Genomic DNA, 19,750 nt, shown 5'->3' with positions numbered 1-19,750 from the left:
GCATTAATTTGAGTTACCTCAAAGGGTCCATCACCATACTGAAAACTAGTGAAAAGGTCATATTAGTTCAAAGAAGCAAGGTGCTTAAATAGCTCCTGTATACTATATAAAAGCCTTATTTAAATACAATGAGCTTTTTATTATTCAATTATAGCTTATACTATCTTTGAATTTTGAAAAGCTATTTCATTAACAAAACAAAAGATGAAAATTTCACATTTTCTAATGATAAACAGATCTAACTATTTTAATGCACCTGTCCTTGCAATATTATTGCTGCCTATGTTGTACATCCCTATCAGCCTGTTACACAAATGCATTCATAAAATAACTGAGATAACCTATTATATATGTCTATACATTTAACATTTTGATAAATGCTTCATGAATATTTTCTCAGCAAGTCAATAGTTATAAAAAATGTACACATAACGCAAGTATATAAACAGCTTGTAGCGTTATTAAATCTTCCAAAAATGCACACATCACAACTAGCATTTCTCATCCAGATATCAGCACCCTTGTCATACATAAAGCAAATATTTTATGAGAATAATATTCGTTTATAAATACATAAGGCTCAAGAATACCTATGATGATCAGAAAAAGTATTTAGGCTACATGCGTAGTATAATCCCTATTTATTTAAGAGATTATTGCATATAATGTCTTACAATAAGTTGAAAGTAGTAATCTAGTTATATCTTCTTTCTGTATGCTGTATGAGAAAACAAATTTGATTCAGTAGCTTCCCAGTGAGGATCAGAAGATCAATTTACTTCCGACGCCTTCATGATGACGTTTTAAGAAAGCTCCGAGCTTTCCAGCCACGATGGATATCACAGTCTCGAGCTCATCATGAAGATAAAGCTTTCAAAGTTCCGGCAGGAAATAGTAAGTAAAACATTACTTAACTACATATAAGGCAATGTCTCGAGACTCCCTCTATACCGAGAGAGATGAGAAAGAAAGAAAAAAAACCTTGCATACACAACACGAAGCAGTGACAGCTATCAAGCAAAGCTTCATCACACTATCAACCAGACTCTCCTGTTAATCTCTGACCAAAGCACACAGGCACTAAAACATACAATTAACACAAACAACACCACACAAATCTCTACAGTGCTAAAGCACCAAACCAGAGCCTCCAAATAAACACACCAACAACTCGGAAACAATAACAAAGCCTTACCATTACTCCAGCCACACTGCCACTCACATCCCGGGTCAGAAGTACCATCACTAGCACAGCAATTCTGCAATTATACATCAGGCCATCATACAAGATTCCTTTATCAAACAATTAACCATAAATCAACTAAAATACAAATACAGCAATTATAACTAAATAAAAGTTTTCCAACCACTATAAGAACCAAAATCAAGATAAACAAATACGCCCCCTAGTGATAAGCACCACTACAAGACAATCCGGAAGCATAGATATCCGAGACAGGAGAATCACTGCATCCATGGGAATCAAACCAATAAACATTAAGATAATTAATCTTAAACAAATAGTACAAATGAAAAAAAAAAAAACAACAAACGACTATTCTACAAAACAAAATAGACAACTATTTAGTTAACCAATTTACATTATATTAAATATAATACCAAAAGCTCACCTGGATGTCCAGTTTCATTTCCCCAACTGAGTGAATCAAGTGCAAATATGTACTTGTTATGATTCATCTTTTGATTTTTTTTTTAGGGTCAAATGTTTTCCAAGTGTTGTTCTCAGCATTCCTTTTAAGACTAGGACTGGCCCACTCCATTTCATCTACTTTTTCCAGTATGTTATTAGATTTTATATGTTATTGCATTGTCTAGGTCGTCAAAAATTTTAAAACCATCTTGATAAAATATTTTCAGTCTTGCAGGAAAAAGCAAATGGGTTTTTATTTTATTCTTTTTTAGTTCTCTGACTAAAGGCAAGAAAATTTTCCTTTTTGATAATACTGAAGAAGAATAGTCATTATCAAAGCGTATAATATTGTCCTTCAGTTTGATTGGGGATTTTGCCCACGCAGTCTTTAGTACCATTTCCTTATCATGGGCTGATAGAAACTTTACAACAACAGATTTAGTATAATTACTCTTGGTGTTTTTAGATGTCACCATTGATCTATGGGCTCTTTCAATACCATATGAAAGTGCCTCCGGCAGTTCAAGTACTTCAGGCAACCAGGAAGATAAACATTTTTCCATATTATTTCCCTCTGTTATCCGGTAAGCCAAAAATTCTCACATTATTCCTACGGGACCTGTTCTCAAGGTCATCAACCTTTGTCTGAAGAAGAGAATTTTGCTTTAACAGGAACTCAACATTATGTTCACTCTCCTGAAGTCGGTTATCCATAACACTTAATGCAGTTTCCATTCCTGAAATCTGCTTCCTCTGTTGCAATAAATCTTCATGTAGAATGTCCATTTGGTGAGAGCACTTTTCTTTTGAAATTGTCAGTTTTTATATCCATTTTGTCTATCTTGACACTTAGTTCCTGAATAATAGTTAGTAATGACTGTAGTTCTTTTTTTGTAGTTGTCTCTTGATGAGAAGATTTAGTGAAGCTCATCCTGTTATTTTACTGTAGTACTTCCAAGTGTAACTTTGACAGGAAAACTTAAAATCTACTTGAAATTTTTTATATACTACCCTAATATATATTTTAAAGAATTAATTAAAATAAAAAAAACTATTATTAGGGAAGTTTATATCAATATTTCCTGTCAATAAAGTTCTGTAAAGGCAGAGCTGATAAGAAAAGCTGCTACTCTGTGCTCATCTTGGCCACACCCCATATGGCCACCTTTCTAAGCATATATGTTTTTGTTTGATCATTCCAAAACAGCTGTAGTGAATAACCTTGCCCCTCCCCCTTTTTATGCGCAGTAAATTCCATTTTCCAACTGCCTTCCCATGCTGCAGGCAGATCTTATTGGAGTCTGGGCCTTCTGTCACTGGAACACTTTGTCAGTCTTAACATCATCCATATACTGGCTGAGGTTCCTGCCCTACCTCAGTGTGGTTCACCGTGGTATGTAGCACGTATTCTAAACATCAGCAGTATTGTCAGTTAATCTTGCATTACTCAGCAGCTAACTAGATTTTGTCTGCAGCACTCCTCCACCAACATGCATACCAGATTGCTTCTTGTCAGTGCAATCAGTTTGCTATCCATCCCAGTATTTTGTACCCCAGACCTATATTCTTTGAGTTTCCAGTCACTGTCCTGTGAGATGCAGTGTGAAAAAAAAGTCCAGCTGATGATCATAATGCCTGTGCTGTGTAACATCAAGCCATTATCTGTCTGTAAGAAAATGGATTTGCCGCAGCTCCACCAATCTGCCCTTCAGAATCCTTTCCTTTCTGCCATCTGTATTTTTCTGTGGAAATTCTTTTCTCTTATCCTCCTTTGGAAAAGGAGCAATTGAACATTGGGATTTGCTTGTTTAAAAATGAGGTGGATGAAATTAAATAATGATGTAATGGTTTATCCTATTTGTTAACTCCTTTATCGCCTGTTTAAATACTTCTCTTCATTTGCCTACAGAAACCACCCACAACTCTGGATGAAAAGATTGAAAAAGTGAGGAAGAAGCGAAAAAGTGAGGTAAGCAAGGTTCTTAAATGGGACAATTTTGTAGGTTAAAAGCATTAAACTGGTTGCTTTATTTACTTCCTAGTTTTGTATAAATGGAGTGATTTGTATAGCAGGACTGCATGTTCTTGAAATGCAAGACTGTATATGAATGAAAAAAACTAATGTACCTTCTGCATGAAATGAATGTAATTTGCAAAAGTATTTTCATCAGTGAATACTAAAAACTGGTATGTATTCGTAATGTATACACCTCTGTATATCTTCTGGCAATATTTTTTCTGTTCTGCTTCAGAACTCAAGTGATTTCTAAAGCTGTAGTGGTATCTCCCTTAATTTCTCCAAACCTTTTGAGTTTCCAATACCCTTGACAGGAATGGACCCATTCCTAAGTCAAAGTACGATTAAAGTTCATGAAATTAGTATTGTTTCAATCTTTGATGTCAGCCAAAAGTGCTCTTCGCAGCACCCGCATTGTGCCCAGTAATGATCCTTTCTGCAATCCATATGGGGTTACATGTATTGGTAACATATCTAAATATAATTATTCTTTTTTATAAGACCCGTTGTTCCTACTAATATTGGAACGGTCTGGGTATCTTTCTTTCCACATTGCTCTCGTTTCTGACTGGAGATCCTGATATTTTATGACTTTGTGTCTCTCTGTACACAAGACACTGTAGTCATTGGGTGTGGCAATTTCAATGATCAGTGCTACTTTTGTCTTTTCGTGGACCACTAGATCTGGTTTTCTAGCATCTGTCTTTTGAACTGCTGGTAATGGGTGATCCCATGTGATGTAAACTTCATCATTTTCTGTGATTCTTTGTGCCTTATGTTTCCATTGTTTTTCAGCCACTTCAGTACCATAATGTTTGCACAAACTCCAGTGCAATAGTCCTGCCACATTATTATGTCTTTCAGTATACAGTCCTTCTGCCATTAGTATGTCACAACCAGCAACGAGGTGTGCGACTGTTTCCAATTCGGTTTTACAAAACCTACACTTGTGTGTTTCTCCCACATGTTTAGTGGACTTTGTAAACCAGCTTGTACGTAGTCCACTATCTTGGTCCACCAATATTAACCTTTCATCTCTTGGTTTGAATTTGCCTCTCCTTAACCATTCCTGTGTTCGTTCTTCCAGAAGTTTTCTATACTTGCAACTATATTTATGAATTTTCCACGTTTCTTGCCTTCTCATCTGATCCTTCATCTTATATTTTTATTTTGTTTTTTGGCAGATTCAGTTGCTGCCTGATTTTTTTTTTTTTTTTTTTACCTCTTGTTTGATTTCCATTCCTCCTTGATGCCGATATACTTCTGCTAGATTAAGCAGAGAAGTCATCTTAGATTTATTCTCCTCGTGTTTCAAAACTTTCAGTATGTTTGGGTCTTGAGGTCAGCAGATGTGTGGAGTCTCATGATTGTAGATCTATACATGTAATCTATTTCAAGGAGGCCCATCCCTCCTTTAGAATGGGGAATGTATAGTCTTGGTGTGCACTGAATTTTATAAATCATTTGAGCATGAAGCATCCTTCTTGTTTTCCTATCTAATCTGTCCAGCACGTTTTGGGGCCACTCATTCACTCCAAAACTGTAAGTTAGGACAGGAAGAGCAATTTGGTTTATAGCTTGGATTTTGTTCCTAGATGTCAGTACTGTTTTCATTATTAAAGTCTTCCTTACTAAGTTTTATTCACATTTGTTCATGTTTTATTGTTGATCCGTATCAATTACAAATATATATATATATATATATATATATATATATATATATATATATATATATATATATACACACACACTCCCTCTTGCTCAAATTCTTTTTTTATCACATTCTTGTCCCAAACTGATGTTTTCGTGGTGCTGCAGTTTTCCTGCTTTAAACGTTGCTTTTGCAGATTTATCAAGATCAAATAACATTCTTATATCATCTCAAAACGTTTTGACAATTTTTAGTTGTACTTTCAGTTCCTCATCTGATGTGCTATACAGTTTTAAATCATCGACAGAGAAGATGAGAAGTCTTTACACTTTGCTGTTTTCTAAGAGCCAAATTATAGCCATGACCTAAGCTGTTAAGTAGACAACTTAATGGGTTAAGTGCAAGGCAGAATAGCAGCAGTGACAGAGTTGTCCTTTATCATGGTTTAATTGCACAGTGGTCTGCCACTGTTTCATGGTCACTGTAATGTAGTTGATCAGTGTAGGGTGTATCTTGTACATTTTTAAGCACTCTTCTATCCATGAATGTGGGATACTATCAAATGCTGTTCTGTAGTCAATCCACGCCATACTTAGATTCTTCCCCTTTTTACAGTTCTCCACTATGACTTTATTTAACAACAAATGAGCCTTTGTTCCATTTGACTTTCTTTTATTGCCCTTTTGTTCTGCTGGCATAATAGAGTGACTATAAACTCTGTCAGCATCAATTCCCGTGTATAGTTTTTGCATCATCGGAAGGCAAGTTATTGGTCTATAATTTTTAGGGTAGCTTGCAGGTTCACTTTTAAGTAGGAGCATTGTTTTTCATGTGGTTAGTTAGGTTGGTGTCTGTTTGGGGTGCGCATATAAATAGTTCTTACTCATGGCTAAATCGTCGTGCAAAGATGTTAAAAAGTTAGGTACTGCATCTGGGCCTGGGGTTTTCCAATTAGAGGCTTTTCTTAACTTTGTTTCAATCTCTGGCTGTTACTTCATCCCATTTCACATCCTGTACCTTTAAACTTATTAGTATTTCTTTTACTTCTGTCCATTTAGCATCTTTATGTTCCACAAGATCTTCATAGATACTTCTCCAAAATGTATCTATTTCTTCTTTTTTTGGCGATCTTTCAATTCCTTTTACCTTATTTCCCAATTCTCTCTAAAACTTTTTTGGGTCATCAATACATTGCTTATTTTGTACTTTTCGTTTATATTTATCTGCGTATCTTCTAAGGTTTTCCACCTGTGCTAAGATTTTTAGTTTTTTGTTTGAGATACTGCATGATGGATCCTGGTCTGTTCTAATACTGCGTATTGTTTTTATCACGTCTATTTTTTTTTTTTAGTATTTTTTGTTGATCTGTTCCGTCTTCTATAGTCTAACAGAGACACTTCTGGTCTTAATTGCTTTATAGTTTTCTCTATTCGATACTTGATGATGGCATTTGATTTCTCCACTTCCTTTCCCTCACTACCTCGTGTTCTTGTGGTAGAACTTTATCAGTTATTAATTTAGCTGCACAGTAATATATCCTGTTTGTTTCTGTTATATCGCATGGATCTCTATGGGCAGTCCTAATTTAATGTGTTCATTTGTTTTATCAAACATCTTGAATTTTTGACTTTTATTGACCTTGGGATGTTCTTCATCTCACATTGCTGCAGTCATAACCTGTGGGTAGTCCGCTGTCCTCGGTCGGCCCGAATACCAAAGTGTTAGGCTGGCGTCGGTCATGGTCGCTCAGATCTGACGTCAGTACGCCGTGGTACTAAAGCGCATGACCGACGCCATATCCTCAGTCTTTCTTGCCGCATGGTCCGAAGCAGAAGCAGCGTTTTGCAAGTGCCGTTCGGCGTCCAGAAATTTTCGTATTCTGAGTTTCAGACCGAAGACCAAGTTGGGCTAAGTACCCCGTTGGGGAATATTTTTGTCTTTTCTTGCCTCAGTTAAATCCGGATGTCAGAAAAAGTGAATAATTGTATTTCTTGTGGGAAACAGATACCTCATAGGGATTACCACTCTCTTTGTATTCCTTGCTTGGGGCCTGAGCACGGCGTGGTCGGGTGTCGCTTTGTGCTAGATTTAATAAGCGCACCATTAAACGCAGGTTAGATTGTGCTAGGCTTGTCTTGAGCGGTGTAATTACAATATGCCGTCGGATCCTCCGACGCCCGCTACCGCTAAGAAGCGCAAGGAAAAATCGTTAAAGTCCAAGCAGGATGAGTCGTCCGTTACGGAAGCCGGTTCTTTAGAAACTACGGTGGAATCTGTGGATCCAGCCGTAGTTTCAGCTGAGTCTCAGGGGGAGCCTTTAGTTTTGCAGGATGTGGCCTCTCAGGAGTCGGGTCAGGCTGAGGGGGCCTCTCAGGTCTCTGTAGTCCCTTCTTTGCATAAGGTGGTTAGGCCTTCTACTTCTGTCTCTAAGGTACCTTCCAAGGTCAGGCCTGGTTTGTCTTCCTCTGGCGTCAGCCCTAGTTCTGCAGGTTCTGTACCTAAAAAGCATATGCTGAAAATGGCAGAAGATTTAATTACCTTAATCAGGGGTTCTTTGCCCCCTCCAGATAAGAGGCCTAGGGTGGAGCCAGAGGTGGAAGGATTGGAGCATTCCTCAGATTACTCGGAGTCTTCGGCTGAAGACATTTAGGATTTTCCTCCTTATTCTGATTCAGATGCAGAGGATTCTAGTCCTTCTGCTTCCCCAGAGGATTTTTCTTTTCTGAAACCCTGCATTCCATGAGAGAGCATTTTAAGTGGGAAGGTCAGGATTTCTCAGATTCTAGAAAGAGGCTTAGGGAATTTTTGTTTTTACCACAGCATAGGCCCTTGGCTATACCCCCTGTTTTGGATGTTGTTCAGGATGTTTTCTCTGAAGCTTCCCTTAATCCTGATTCTTTGCCTCCTGCCCCGGTCAAGCCAGACAGGTATTACAGAGTGCCTGAGGCTCATAAATATTTGTATAAGAGCCCAAGAGCTGACCCTGAAACTATTAGCCAGGGACCTAAGGGTGTCAGGGCTTCTGTTGTAAAGAATCCAGTTACTATGGATAAAGATTCTAGAGCTTTGGATAGGTGGGGTAAAAAAGTATATACTTCTTCCACTCTAGCAATGAGGGCTTTGAATTGCCAGTTTCATATGCTGAAGTACCAGAATTTTCTCCTAAGTCAGTTGAAATCTAAGGTAGATGCTTTGGCAGAGGGCATTGAGTGTAAGGAATTGCAGGATTTAGTTCATGCCTCTGATCAGGTGGGTAAGCATTCTTTGCAGTGTGGTTTTGATGCTCTTCAGGCCTCTTCCAGGGTGGCTGCCACTGGATTAGTTATTCGTAGGCACGCCTGGCTTAAGGATCAGAACTTGTCAGAGCATGTTAAAGCTCGAATTTTGGATGCTCCCCTTCAGTCTGAAGTTCTGTTTGGTTCTCCTGTGGAGTCAGTTTTGAAGAAAATGGAAGACAAAGCTAAGTCTATGCAAACAGTTAAGGATTTTTTACAGGTGCAGCCCCCTAAGTTTAGCAGAAATTGGCCTACTAAGGGATGGGCTTATCCTTCTTCTGATTTACAGTCTAGGGGCAGATCTAGACGTGGTAGGGGCAGAGCTCATGCTCAAGTTTCTTTCAGGCCTAGGACGTGGAGTTCCCCTGCACAATCTTCAGGTGAGGGCAGGGGCCAGCCTTTTCGTAAACAGACCCAATGACCTGTATCTCCAGTTGCCAGATCCCTCCTGTCTGGCAGCTCCTCTGGGAGGAAAGTTGGCACTTTTCAGGCAAAATTGGCTTTTAGTCACTCAGGACAAATGGGTGTTGGACATTATAGATCGAGGCTACAGGTTTTATTTTCACACCTTGCCTCCTTTCAAAGGCATGCCAGACGTTCCTTCTCAGCAAAAGGTGGAGGCTCACAAACAGATTTCTTTACTTCTAAAATGGGGGCTATCCAGGAGGTCCCTCCGTCAGAAGTAGGCCTAGGATTTTATTCTCGCCTGTTTCTTGTACCAAAGAAAGGAAACACTTGGAGGCCAATTCTGGATTTGTCTATTCTCAACACATACCTGGACATTCCAAAATTCAAGATGTTAACTTTGCAACAACTTCTGCCTCTATTAGGCAAAGATCACTGGATGGTAACTCTGGATCTCAAAGAGGCTTATCTTCACATTCTTATCAGGCCCAGCTGCAGGAGGTTCCTGCATGTTCGGGCTGGGACTTTACATTATCAGTTCTCTGCATTGCCCTTTGGCTTATCTACTGTGCCCAGGGTGTTCAGAAAGGTCCTGGCACCGGTGATAGCCTTCTTAAGGTTAAGGGGAATACAAATCTATCCTTATTTGGACGATTGCCTGATTCTGGCTCAAGACAAAGTCAAGTTACTTCAACATCTACAGTATGTTATGGCAGTGTTAAGGTGCCTAGGGTATTCTGTGAACGAAACAAAGTCCAGTCTAGTACCCTCTCAGGACATGTGCTTTCTGGGTGTGAGACTGAATACAGCCTCTCAGATGGCATTTTTGACCCCGGACAAACAAAGAAATCTTACCCTTTACTTCCAACAATTGTCTCTACGGTCCAGGCTGACTGCAAGGACAGTCCTTCAAGCCTTGGGGTTCATGGCATCTTGTATTCTGGTGCTTCCCAATGCCAAACTGCATATGAGGAAGCTACAATGGTATCTCAAAAGCGTATGGACTCAACACTGCCACGATTTGGACACTGTCATTCAGATGATACCTTGCATCCAAAGGAATTTTTGTGGTGGGCTCAGGAATGTCACCTAAACAAGGGACTCTCTGTGACCCGACCAGAGGCGAGTCAGATCTTAACGACAGATGCCTCAGACATGGCTTGGGAGCACACTTCAATGGAAAATGGGTTCAAGACACGTGGCCTGCCAGACTACAACATTTGCATATCAACATGAAGGAGATGTTAGCAGTCCAATTTGCATTGATGGCTTTCAAGGATCTACTTCACCCAGGACAAGTGTTGATTCAGACAGACAACACAACAGTCATGTAGTACATCAACAAGCAGGGGGGTACCCATTCGCCTCTTTGCAGACAAGCTATGATTTTGTGGGAGACTGCTCTCAGTTTGCACCTCACCCTTCAGGCAAGGTTTCTGCCAGGAGCACAGAACTCCTTAGCAGATGTTTTGAGCAGACAGATGGTGGATCCCCACGAGTGGAAATTGGATCCTTATGTTTTTCAACAGTTGACGGTGGCGTGGGGGACTCCAGACATAGATCTGTTCGCTTCTCCACTGAATTACCAACTGCCAAAGTTTTGCACAAAGCTGTTTCACCCAAAAGCTTGGAAAGTGGATGCTCTATCATTCAGTTGGAACAACCTTCACGTTTATGCCTTTCCTCCTCTGCCTCTCCTTCCCAAGGTGCTCCTAAAGGTCAGGCAGGACAAGCCTTGCATGATTCTGATAGCTCCAGATTGGCCACGGCAGCACTGGTACACTCTGCTGAGGACTTTAGTACGGGAGCCTCCTTGGCCTTTGCCATTAATTCCACACCTTTTGTCCCAGGCAAGCAATCATTTCCGCAATGTCAGGATTCAGTCCCTGCATCTGACAGCCTGGCGTATTCTGATTTAGACCCTGGGGGGTCGCAGCTTCCTCAACAAGTTTTGAATGTCATTTTGGAGGCCAGACGGCCTAGTACAAGGAAAGTTTACGCTGATAAATGGAGGAGATTTTTTCTTTGGAGCAAAACAAAGAGCTTTGATGTTTCAGTGCCTAATTTGAGTGTTTCACTTCAGTATCTTACAGAATTATTAGACAAGGGTTTGTCTTTCTCCTCTGTAAAAGTTCATGCTGCAGCCATTTCTGCTCACTATGACTGTGACCCACCATTATTTTCTCACCCTTTGTTCAAGCAATTTCTTAGAGGGGCAAAGAACATAAGACCCCGAGCTCCTACTCCTTCCTGGGATCTCAATTTTGTGTTGGAAAAGCTCACTTTACCTCCTTTTGAACCTGCAGCTACTTCAGAGTTGAAGTTTTTGTCTTGGAAGACTGCTTTTTTGTTGGCCATTACGTCTGCTAGAAGAGTATCTGAATTACAGGCTCTAATGGCAGTTGAACCCTTCCTGATATTTCATAAGGATAGGGTCTCACTACGTACTAATCCTACTTTTATGCCTAAAGTTGTTTCTAATGTGGCCTTAAACCAATCTATTCATCTGCCTACATTTTATGCTGATCCCCAAAATAAGGTGAGAAAATTTTGCATTCTTTGGACATTCACAGGCAGTTACGTTATTATTTGAGCAGAACTAAAGGGTTCAGACAGTCCCAACAGTTATTCATTTCTTTTGCCTTGGGATCTCAAGGAAAACCTGTTTCAAAACAAACTATTTCTAAGTGGATTGGCCATTGCATTGCTTTTTGTTATTCTCATCATGGTAAGGAGGTTCCGGCTGGAATCAGACCTCATTCCACTAGGGCTACTGCCACTTCTACTGCTTTTTTAAGGGGAGTAGCTACTAAGGATATTTTGGAGGCAGCTACCTGGAGTTCAGTGCACACTTTTTCTAAACATTACCATCTTCCTCTTTATTCCAAATCTAGGGCTGGGTTTGCCACTGCAGTTTTACAGGGCATGTTAGCAGCTCCCAATGCTATCTGATTTTACCAACCTCCCTTTACATTTGCTTTGGGATTCTACCCACAGGTTATGACTGCAGCAATGTGAGATGAAGAACATAGTACAGTTTTGTACCTACCATAAATGTAGATGTTCGAAGATCCACATTGCTGCAGTCCAATTTACCCTCCCTCCTTCCCCTCTGTAGTTTGGGGTGGCTGTGTAGTTTGTGGTGTATCTATTGTTGCTATTTTGGTGATTGGGTATTTTTCTATTTTTGGCTATGGCCTTTCTTTTTAAGGCCTTCTGACATCTGGGGCAAGAAAGACTGAGGATATGGCTCGGTCATGCGCTTTAGTACCACGGCGTACTGACGTCAGATCTGAGCGACCATGACCGACGCCAGCCTAACACTTTGGTATTCGGGCCGACCGAGGACAGCGGACTACCCACAGGTTATGACTGCAGCAATGTGGATCTTCGAACATCTACATTTATGGTAGGTACAAAACTGTACTTTTTATTGACCTTCCGCAGTTTATTTCTTTCATTTGATCTTAATATGTCTGTTAAATCAAGCAACTCTTCTCTTAGCTCATTTTCTTCTAAACTGAGGGCACAGTTTTTGTTTTCCATCTCCTGCAGGAATTCTGTAGAAAGTTCTATAGCATCTTCCTGTGGCACATTCTCTTCAGTTTCATCCTGTACCATCCGTTGCTCTGTCGTATAGGAACTCACTGGCCTATCACTCCTCAACATTGACTTCATCAGTTTCCACAGATGTTTTTCATCTCACATTGCTGCAGTCCTTACACTTGGGTAGTCCGCTGTCCTCGGTCGGCCCGAATATCAAAGTATAAGGCTGACGTCGGTCAAGGCGCATTAGACTGACATCAGAACGTCAGGGTACAAATGCGCATGACCGACGTCATATCCTCAGTCTTTTTTGCCGCATGGTCCGATGCAGAAGCAGCGTTGCAAGTGCCGTTCGGCGTTCTGAAATTTTTCGAGTTTCAGACCGAGTCAAAGTTGGCTAAGTACCCGTTGGGAATATTTTAGTTTTTCTTGCCTCAGTGGTTTACCGGATGTCAGAAAAAGTGAATAACTGTATTTCTTGTGGGAAACAGATACCGCATAGAGATTACCATACTTTGTGTATTCCTTGTTTAGGGCCTGAGCACGACGTTGTTGGGTGTCGCTCTTGTGCTAGATTCAATAAGCGCACTATAAAGAGAAGGTTAGATTGTGCCAGGTTAGTCTTTGGGAAGCGGTGCAATTATAAAATGCCGCCGGATGCTCGACGCCCGCTTCTTCAAGAAGCGCAGGACAAAGCAGCTAAGCCTAGGTTGAAGAGCCCGGTTCTTTAGAGGTGTTGGTGGAGCCGGTGGTTCTGCCGGAGGTTTCTCTGGAGTCCCAGGGAGAGACTTTGTTATTGCAAGATGTGGCCTCTCAGGAGGCAGGTCAGACTGAAGGGGCTTCTCAGGTTACTGTGCTCCCCTCCCTTCCTAGGGTGGTTAGGCCCTCTCCTTCTGTTTCCAAGGCTTCTCCCAGAGGCAGGCCAGGTTTAGCTTCAGTTGGTGTCACCCCTAGTTCTTCAGGATCTGTGCCCAAGAAGCATATGCTTAAAATGGCAGAAGATTTGATTACTTTGATTAGAGGTTCTTTGCCCCCTCCTGATAAGAGACCTAGGGTGGAACCTGAGCTAGGGAGTTTTGAGCAGGCTTCGGATGTTTCTGAGTCTTCGGCTGAAGACTTGCAGGAGTATTCTCCTTATTCTGATTCTGATGTGGATGATTCTACTCCTTCTGCTTCTCCACCTGAGGATTTTTCTTTTTCAGAGACTCTTCATTCCATGAGGGAGCATTTTAAGTGGGAAGGTCAGGACTTCTCTGATTCCAGGAAAAGGCTTGGGGAATTTTTGTTTTTACCCCAGCATAGGCCTTTGGTTATACCTCCTGCTCTGGATGTTGTGGAAGATGTGTTTGCAGAAGCTTCCCTTAATCCTGATTCTTTGCCTCCTGCTCCTGTTAAACCGGACAGGTATTACAGGGTGCCTGAAGCTCATAAGTATCTTTTTAAGAGTCCTAGGGCAGACCCAGATACTATTAGTCAGGGGCCTAAGGGTGTTAAGGCTTCTGTTGTCAAAAATCCGGTTCCTCCAGATAAAGAGGCCAGGGCTTTGGATAGATGGGGAAAGAAAGTTTATACTTCCTCCACCCTAGCTATGAGGGCTTTGAATTGCCAGTTTCACATGTTGAAATACCAAAACTATCTCCTTTTCCAATTGAAGTCTAAGGTAGATGCTCTGGCGGAGGGTATTGAGTGTAAAGAGTTACAAGATTTAGTACATGTTTCTGAACAGGTGGGTAAGCATTCTTTGCAATGTGGTTTTGATGCTGTACAGGCCTCGTCTAGGGTGGCTGCCACTGGGTCAGTTCTTCGCAGGCACGCCTGGCTGAGGGATCAGAATTTATCTGACCATGTTAAGACAAGGATTTTAGATGCTCCTTTACAATCTGATGTGTTGTTTGGTTCTCCTGTTGAGGCAGTCTTAAAGAAAATGGAAGACAAGGCTAAGTCTATGCAGACTGTTAAAAGATTTTTTGCAGGTTCAGCCTCCGAAGTTTAGTAGAAATTGGCCTACCAAGGGGTGGACGTATCCTTCTTATGATTCCCAGTCTAGGGGTAGAGCTAGACGTGGTAGGGGCAGAGCTCAGGGCTCTTTCAGGCCTAGAACAGGGAGTTCACCTGCACAGCCTTCGGGTGAGGGCAGGAGTCAGTCCTTTCGTAAACAGACCCAATGACCTACCTTTTCAGCTGCCAGAGCCTTCTCGTCTGGCAGCACCTTTGGGAGGAAGGTTGGCACTTTTCAAAGAAAATTGGAGTTTAATTACCCAAGACAGATGGGTATTGGATATCATACACCACGGTTACAGGTTTTATTTCCATACCTTGCCTCCTTTCAAAGGCATGCCAGACGTTCCTCCTCAACAAAGAATAGAGGCTCACAAGCAAATTTCTCTGTTACTCCAAATAGGGGCCATACAGCCGGTCCCTATGCCAGAAGTGGGCCTAGGATTTTATTCTCGCCTGTTCCTAGTACCAAAGAAAGGGAACACGTGGAGACCAATTTTGGATTTATCTATCCTCAACACTTATCTGGACATTCCCAAGTTCAAAATGTTGACGTTACAACAGCTTTTACCTCTGCTGGGCAAAGATCATTGGATGGTAACTTTGGATCTCAAGGAGGCTTACCTTCATGTTCCTATCAGACTGAGTTGCAGGAAGTATCTGCGTTTTGAGCTGGGACTTCTCATTATCAGTTCTCTGCATTGCCCTTTGGCTTATCTACTGCGCCCAGAGTGTTCACGAAAGTTCTGGCTCCAGTGATAGCTTTCCTCAGGTTAAAAGGAATACAGATCTATCCTTATTTGGACGATTGCTTGATTCTGGCTCAAGGAAGGGACGAGCTTCTTCATCATTTGGAATATGTGATAGCAGTGCTAAGATGCCTGGGGTATTCTGTGAACGAATAAAGTCCAGTCTAGTACCCTCTCAGGACATGTGCTTTCTGGGTGTGAGACTGAATACAGCATCCCAGATGGCCTTTTTGACCCCGGACAAACAAAAGAATCTTTCCCTTTACTTTCATCAATTGTCTCATCAGTCCAGGCTGACTGCAAGGACAGTCCTTCAAGCCTTGGGGTTCATGGCATCTTGTATTCTGGTGCTTCCCAATGCCAAACTGCATATGAGGAAGCTACAATGGTATCTCAAAATGTATGGACACAGCACTGCCAGGATTTGGACACTGTCATTCAAATAATACCTTGCATTCAAAAGGAATTGTTGTGGTGGGCTCAGGAATGTCACCTAAACAAGGGACTCTCTGTGACCCGGCCAGAAGTCAGATTCTAATGACAGATGCCTCAGACAAAGCTTGGGGAGCTCATCTGAATGGAAAGTGGATACAAGACAAGTGGCCTGCCAGACTACAACATCTACATATCAACTTGAAAGAGATGTTAGCAGTCCAGTTTGCATTAATAGCTTTCAAGGATTTACTTCTTCCAGGGCAGGTGTTGATTCTAACAGACAACACAACTGTCATGTGGTACATCAACAAGCAAGGCGGAACACATTCTTATCCTCTATGCAGGCAAGCAATGATTTTGTGGGAGACTGCTCTCAGTTTACAGCTAAATCTTCAGGCAAGGTTTCTGCCGGCAGCACAGAACTCCTTAGCAGATGTGTTGAGCAGACCAATTATGGATCCCCACGAGTGGAAATTGGATCCTCGTGTATTTCAGAAATTGACAGTGTCATGGGGAACTCCAGACATAGATCTGTTCGCTTCTCCACTAAACCACCAGCTGCCAAAGTTTTGCACGAAAAGGTTTCATCCCACAGCTTGGAAAGTGGATGCTCTTTCTTTCAATTGGAGCAATCTTCATGTGTATGCCTTTCCACCTCTGCCTCTCCTCCCAAAGGTACTACTAAAGGCCAGACAGGACAAGCCAAGGATGATTTTGATAGCTCCAGATTGGCCTCGACAGCATTGGTACCCATTACTGAGAAGCCTGGTACGGAGCCTCCATGGCCTTTGCCTTGATTCCACACCTGTTGTCTCAGGAGGACAGTCATTTGCTCAATGTCAAGCTTCACTCTCTGCACCTAACAGCCTGGCATATTCTGTTTTGAACCATAGTGGGCCTCCACTTCCACAGCAAGTTTTGAATGTTATTTTGGAAGCTAGAAGGCCTAGTACAAGGAAAGTGTACGCAGATAAATGGAAGAGATTTTTATTTTGGAGTGCAGCAAAGGATTTTGATGTTTCTGAGCCTAATTTAAGTGTGGCTCTTCAATATCTTACTGAGTTACTGGACAAAGGTTTGTCCTTCTCTTCTATTAAGGTTCATGCTGCAGCAATTTCAGCTCACTATGATTGTGACCCACCATTGTTTTCTCATCCTTTGTTCAAGCAATTTCTTAGAGGGGCAAAGAATATAAGACCCCCACGAAGAGCTCCTACTCCTGCTTGGGATCTCAATTTTGTGTTGGAGAAACTCACTCTACAACCTTTTGAGCCTGCAGCTACTACCGAGTTGAAATTTTTATCATGGAAGACTGCTTTTTTGTTGGCCATTACCTCTGCAAGAAGGGTTTCTGAGTTGCAGGCCCTTATGGCGGTTGAGCCTTTCTTAATTTTCCATAAGGATAGGGTATCTTTTACTAATCCTTCCTTTATGCCTAAAGTGGTTTCTAGTGTGGCTTTAAACCAAACTATTCATTTGCCTACTTTTTATGCAAATCCCCAAAATAAAGGGGAAAAGATTTTGCATACTTTAGATGTACACAGGCAGTTGCGATATTATTTGGACAGAACTAAAGGGTTCAGGCAGTCTCAGCAGTTATTTGTTTCATTTGCTTTGGGTTCTCAGGACAAGCCTGTGTCAAAACAAACTATTTCTAAGTGGATTGGGTTTTGCATTGCTTTCTGTTATTCCCATCATGGCAAGGAGATTCCAGCTGGGATTAGGCCTCATTCCACTAGGGCTAGTGCCACTCAGCTTTTTAAGGGGTGGCAACTAAAGATATTTTGGAGGCAGCTACTTGGAGTTCAGTGCATACTTTCTCTAAGCATTATCACCTTCCACTTTACTCTAAATCTAGGGCTGGTTTTGCCACTGCTATTTTACAGGGCATTTTGGCAGCTCCTGCTTCTTTATAGTTTTGCCATCCTCCCTTTCCTCTGCTTTGGGATTCTACCCAAGTAAGGACTGCAGCAATGTGAGATGAAGAACATAGTACAGTTTTGTACCTACCATAAATGTAGATGTTCAAGATCCACATTGCTGCTCCCTCCTTCCCTCTGTAGTTAGAGGCGGTTGTGTGGGTTGGGTTGTAAATATTGTGTATATTGTATATATTGTACTTATTGTTAGTGCAAGGGTGGTTGGTTGGTTGTTTGCTGTCTTTTGGTTTTGACCTTTCTTTTTAGGGTCTTCTGACATCTGGGGCAAGAAAAGACTGAGGATATGACGTCGGTCATGCGCATTTGTACCCTGACGTTCTGATGTCAGTCTAATGCGCCTTGACCGACGTCAGCCTTATACTTTGATATTCGGACAGCGGACTACCCAAGTGTAAGGACTGCAGCAATGTGGATCTTCGAACATCTACATTTATGGTAGGTACAAAACTGTACTTTTCCTGTTCCTTCCCTTGCTGTCTAGCTTCAAGTGAACGTTTATACTGGTTTCTTGTGGAATGCTCCAAAATCTGTTCGTAAGGCACCTGACCAATTACTTCCCATTTCACTGGTTTCCCCTTAATTTGGATATTCATTGCTCTATCCTGTTGTGGCGCTTTCTGAATTAGATTTTCTACACTGAATCCTTCACTTCGCAGGTACTGTATAACCTTAGTTTCTGTTTCTTTAACTTCTTCATTACTAATTTCCTTTTCTGTTTTTCCTCTTTGTCTTCTTTTTTTGTATTGTAAAGTTTTCCATGTCTGGGTATATCTTTTGTCTCTGGAAATTCTGGGCTTTTTTCATAATCGTAACAGTACATAATTTCTTTCTTATCCTCAGTAGTCCACTTTATCGTCTTTATGGCTCTCCTTTGTGATTTTTGTGTACTGCTACTTCCTTCTACAACATGGGGCCATCCTCTCCCTGGGCCGGGCCTGGCCCTGTTGTAGGAATTTTTCCGTATTTTGAGGTTTCTACACAGTCGTCTTTTCCATTCCTAGCATCAGTGTGCCTACCAGGATTGGGCAGTTTTTTATCCTGGGTCTTGTTAACCCAGCTGTCTTTTTTAATTTTTAACCTACTTCTGTCCATGATGTATGCTATATAAATACAGTCTGTATATGAGTGTCGTCTTGGTGATATTTTGTGAAAAACAGGGTCCACCTCGCAAAGATACTCACCAAGAGGATGAATTTAGTTTCAGCATACTCTCCTTTACTTGCTGACTTCTGTCTCCATTCGGACCCCCTAGTGGTATAGTCCGGTTTTAATGATGAGTTCTGGGGAAGTCTTTGCTTTACTTATTACCATAATTATGTCCCAGTGGAGGTTCCAGTCCTGTATTTCAAGAAAAGTAATATATTTATTATTCTTTTATTTTTAATATGTCAGGTTAATGTGGAGGCTTAAAACTGTAAGGCATGTCCCATTAAGGTGGCAGAAAATTCAGCAGGAAATTCGAATAAAGAAATTGTTATCCAAGATGTGCTGTGCTGTAATTTGTCATGTGACCTGAGTGTTGCAGACTTCATAATATTTTGAGAGAGAACATTTTCCAGCTGCCCTCCCACCCTGTAAGCAGAAATTGGAGTCTGGACCTTCCATCACTGGAACACTGTGTCAGTCTTAACATAGTCCATAAATTGTCTGATGTTCCTGCCCCACCAGTCTTTTTTTTTTTTTCTAACAAATGCTAAAGGTGACAAGACTGAAGACGGTGAAAGCAGTTCTCTTGCCCAAAAAACTACTGTTCTGTTTTCATCTCCAGAAATTCCTTGCTAAAGCCATCCACTTTTTGTTCCAGGGGTCAAGTAGTAACCTGTGTGTTAATGTTTCAGGACTATTTATGGTGGCTTGAGTTAAGTGAAATGTCATCAAAAGAATGGGGATAACCCCTGCTTCATTTAGGGCAGAGAGAGTTTTCCTTCTGAGGTATGCTGTCACTCCTGCTTCATATTGAGCAGTGAGTATCTTCTTTGTAAGGTATACTGTTACTCAATTGTCATAATATCCTTGCCAAGGAAGTTTCACAGGGGACTGTGATATGAAGATCTTGTGCCTCTGCATACTCAGCTTTTTTTAG

General features: G+C 41.3%; 1 protein-coding gene across 1 annotated transcript in view; it reads left to right on the top strand.

Moving 5' to 3' along the window:
- DDX27 (DEAD-box helicase 27) overlaps positions 1–19,750 on the top strand; it is a 409,290-nt gene that overhangs the window by 184,697 nt on the left and 204,843 nt on the right. Inside the window, exon 3 of the mRNA XM_044090130.1 lies at positions 3,561–3,620. Coding sequence (XP_043946065.1) covers positions 3,561–3,620 — 60 coding nt within the window. The remainder of the gene's footprint in view (positions 1–3,560; positions 3,621–19,750) is intronic.

The sequence above is a fragment of the Protopterus annectens genome, chromosome 12.part0, assembly GCF_019279795.1.
Source record: "Protopterus annectens isolate FY-2018-M chromosome 12.part0, PAN1.0, whole genome shotgun sequence".
NCBI lineage: Eukaryota > Metazoa > Chordata > Ceratodontiformes > Protopteridae > Protopterus > Protopterus annectens.
The sequence above is the reverse complement of the archived record's forward strand: the minus strand, read 5'-3'. Positions and strand labels throughout refer to the sequence as shown.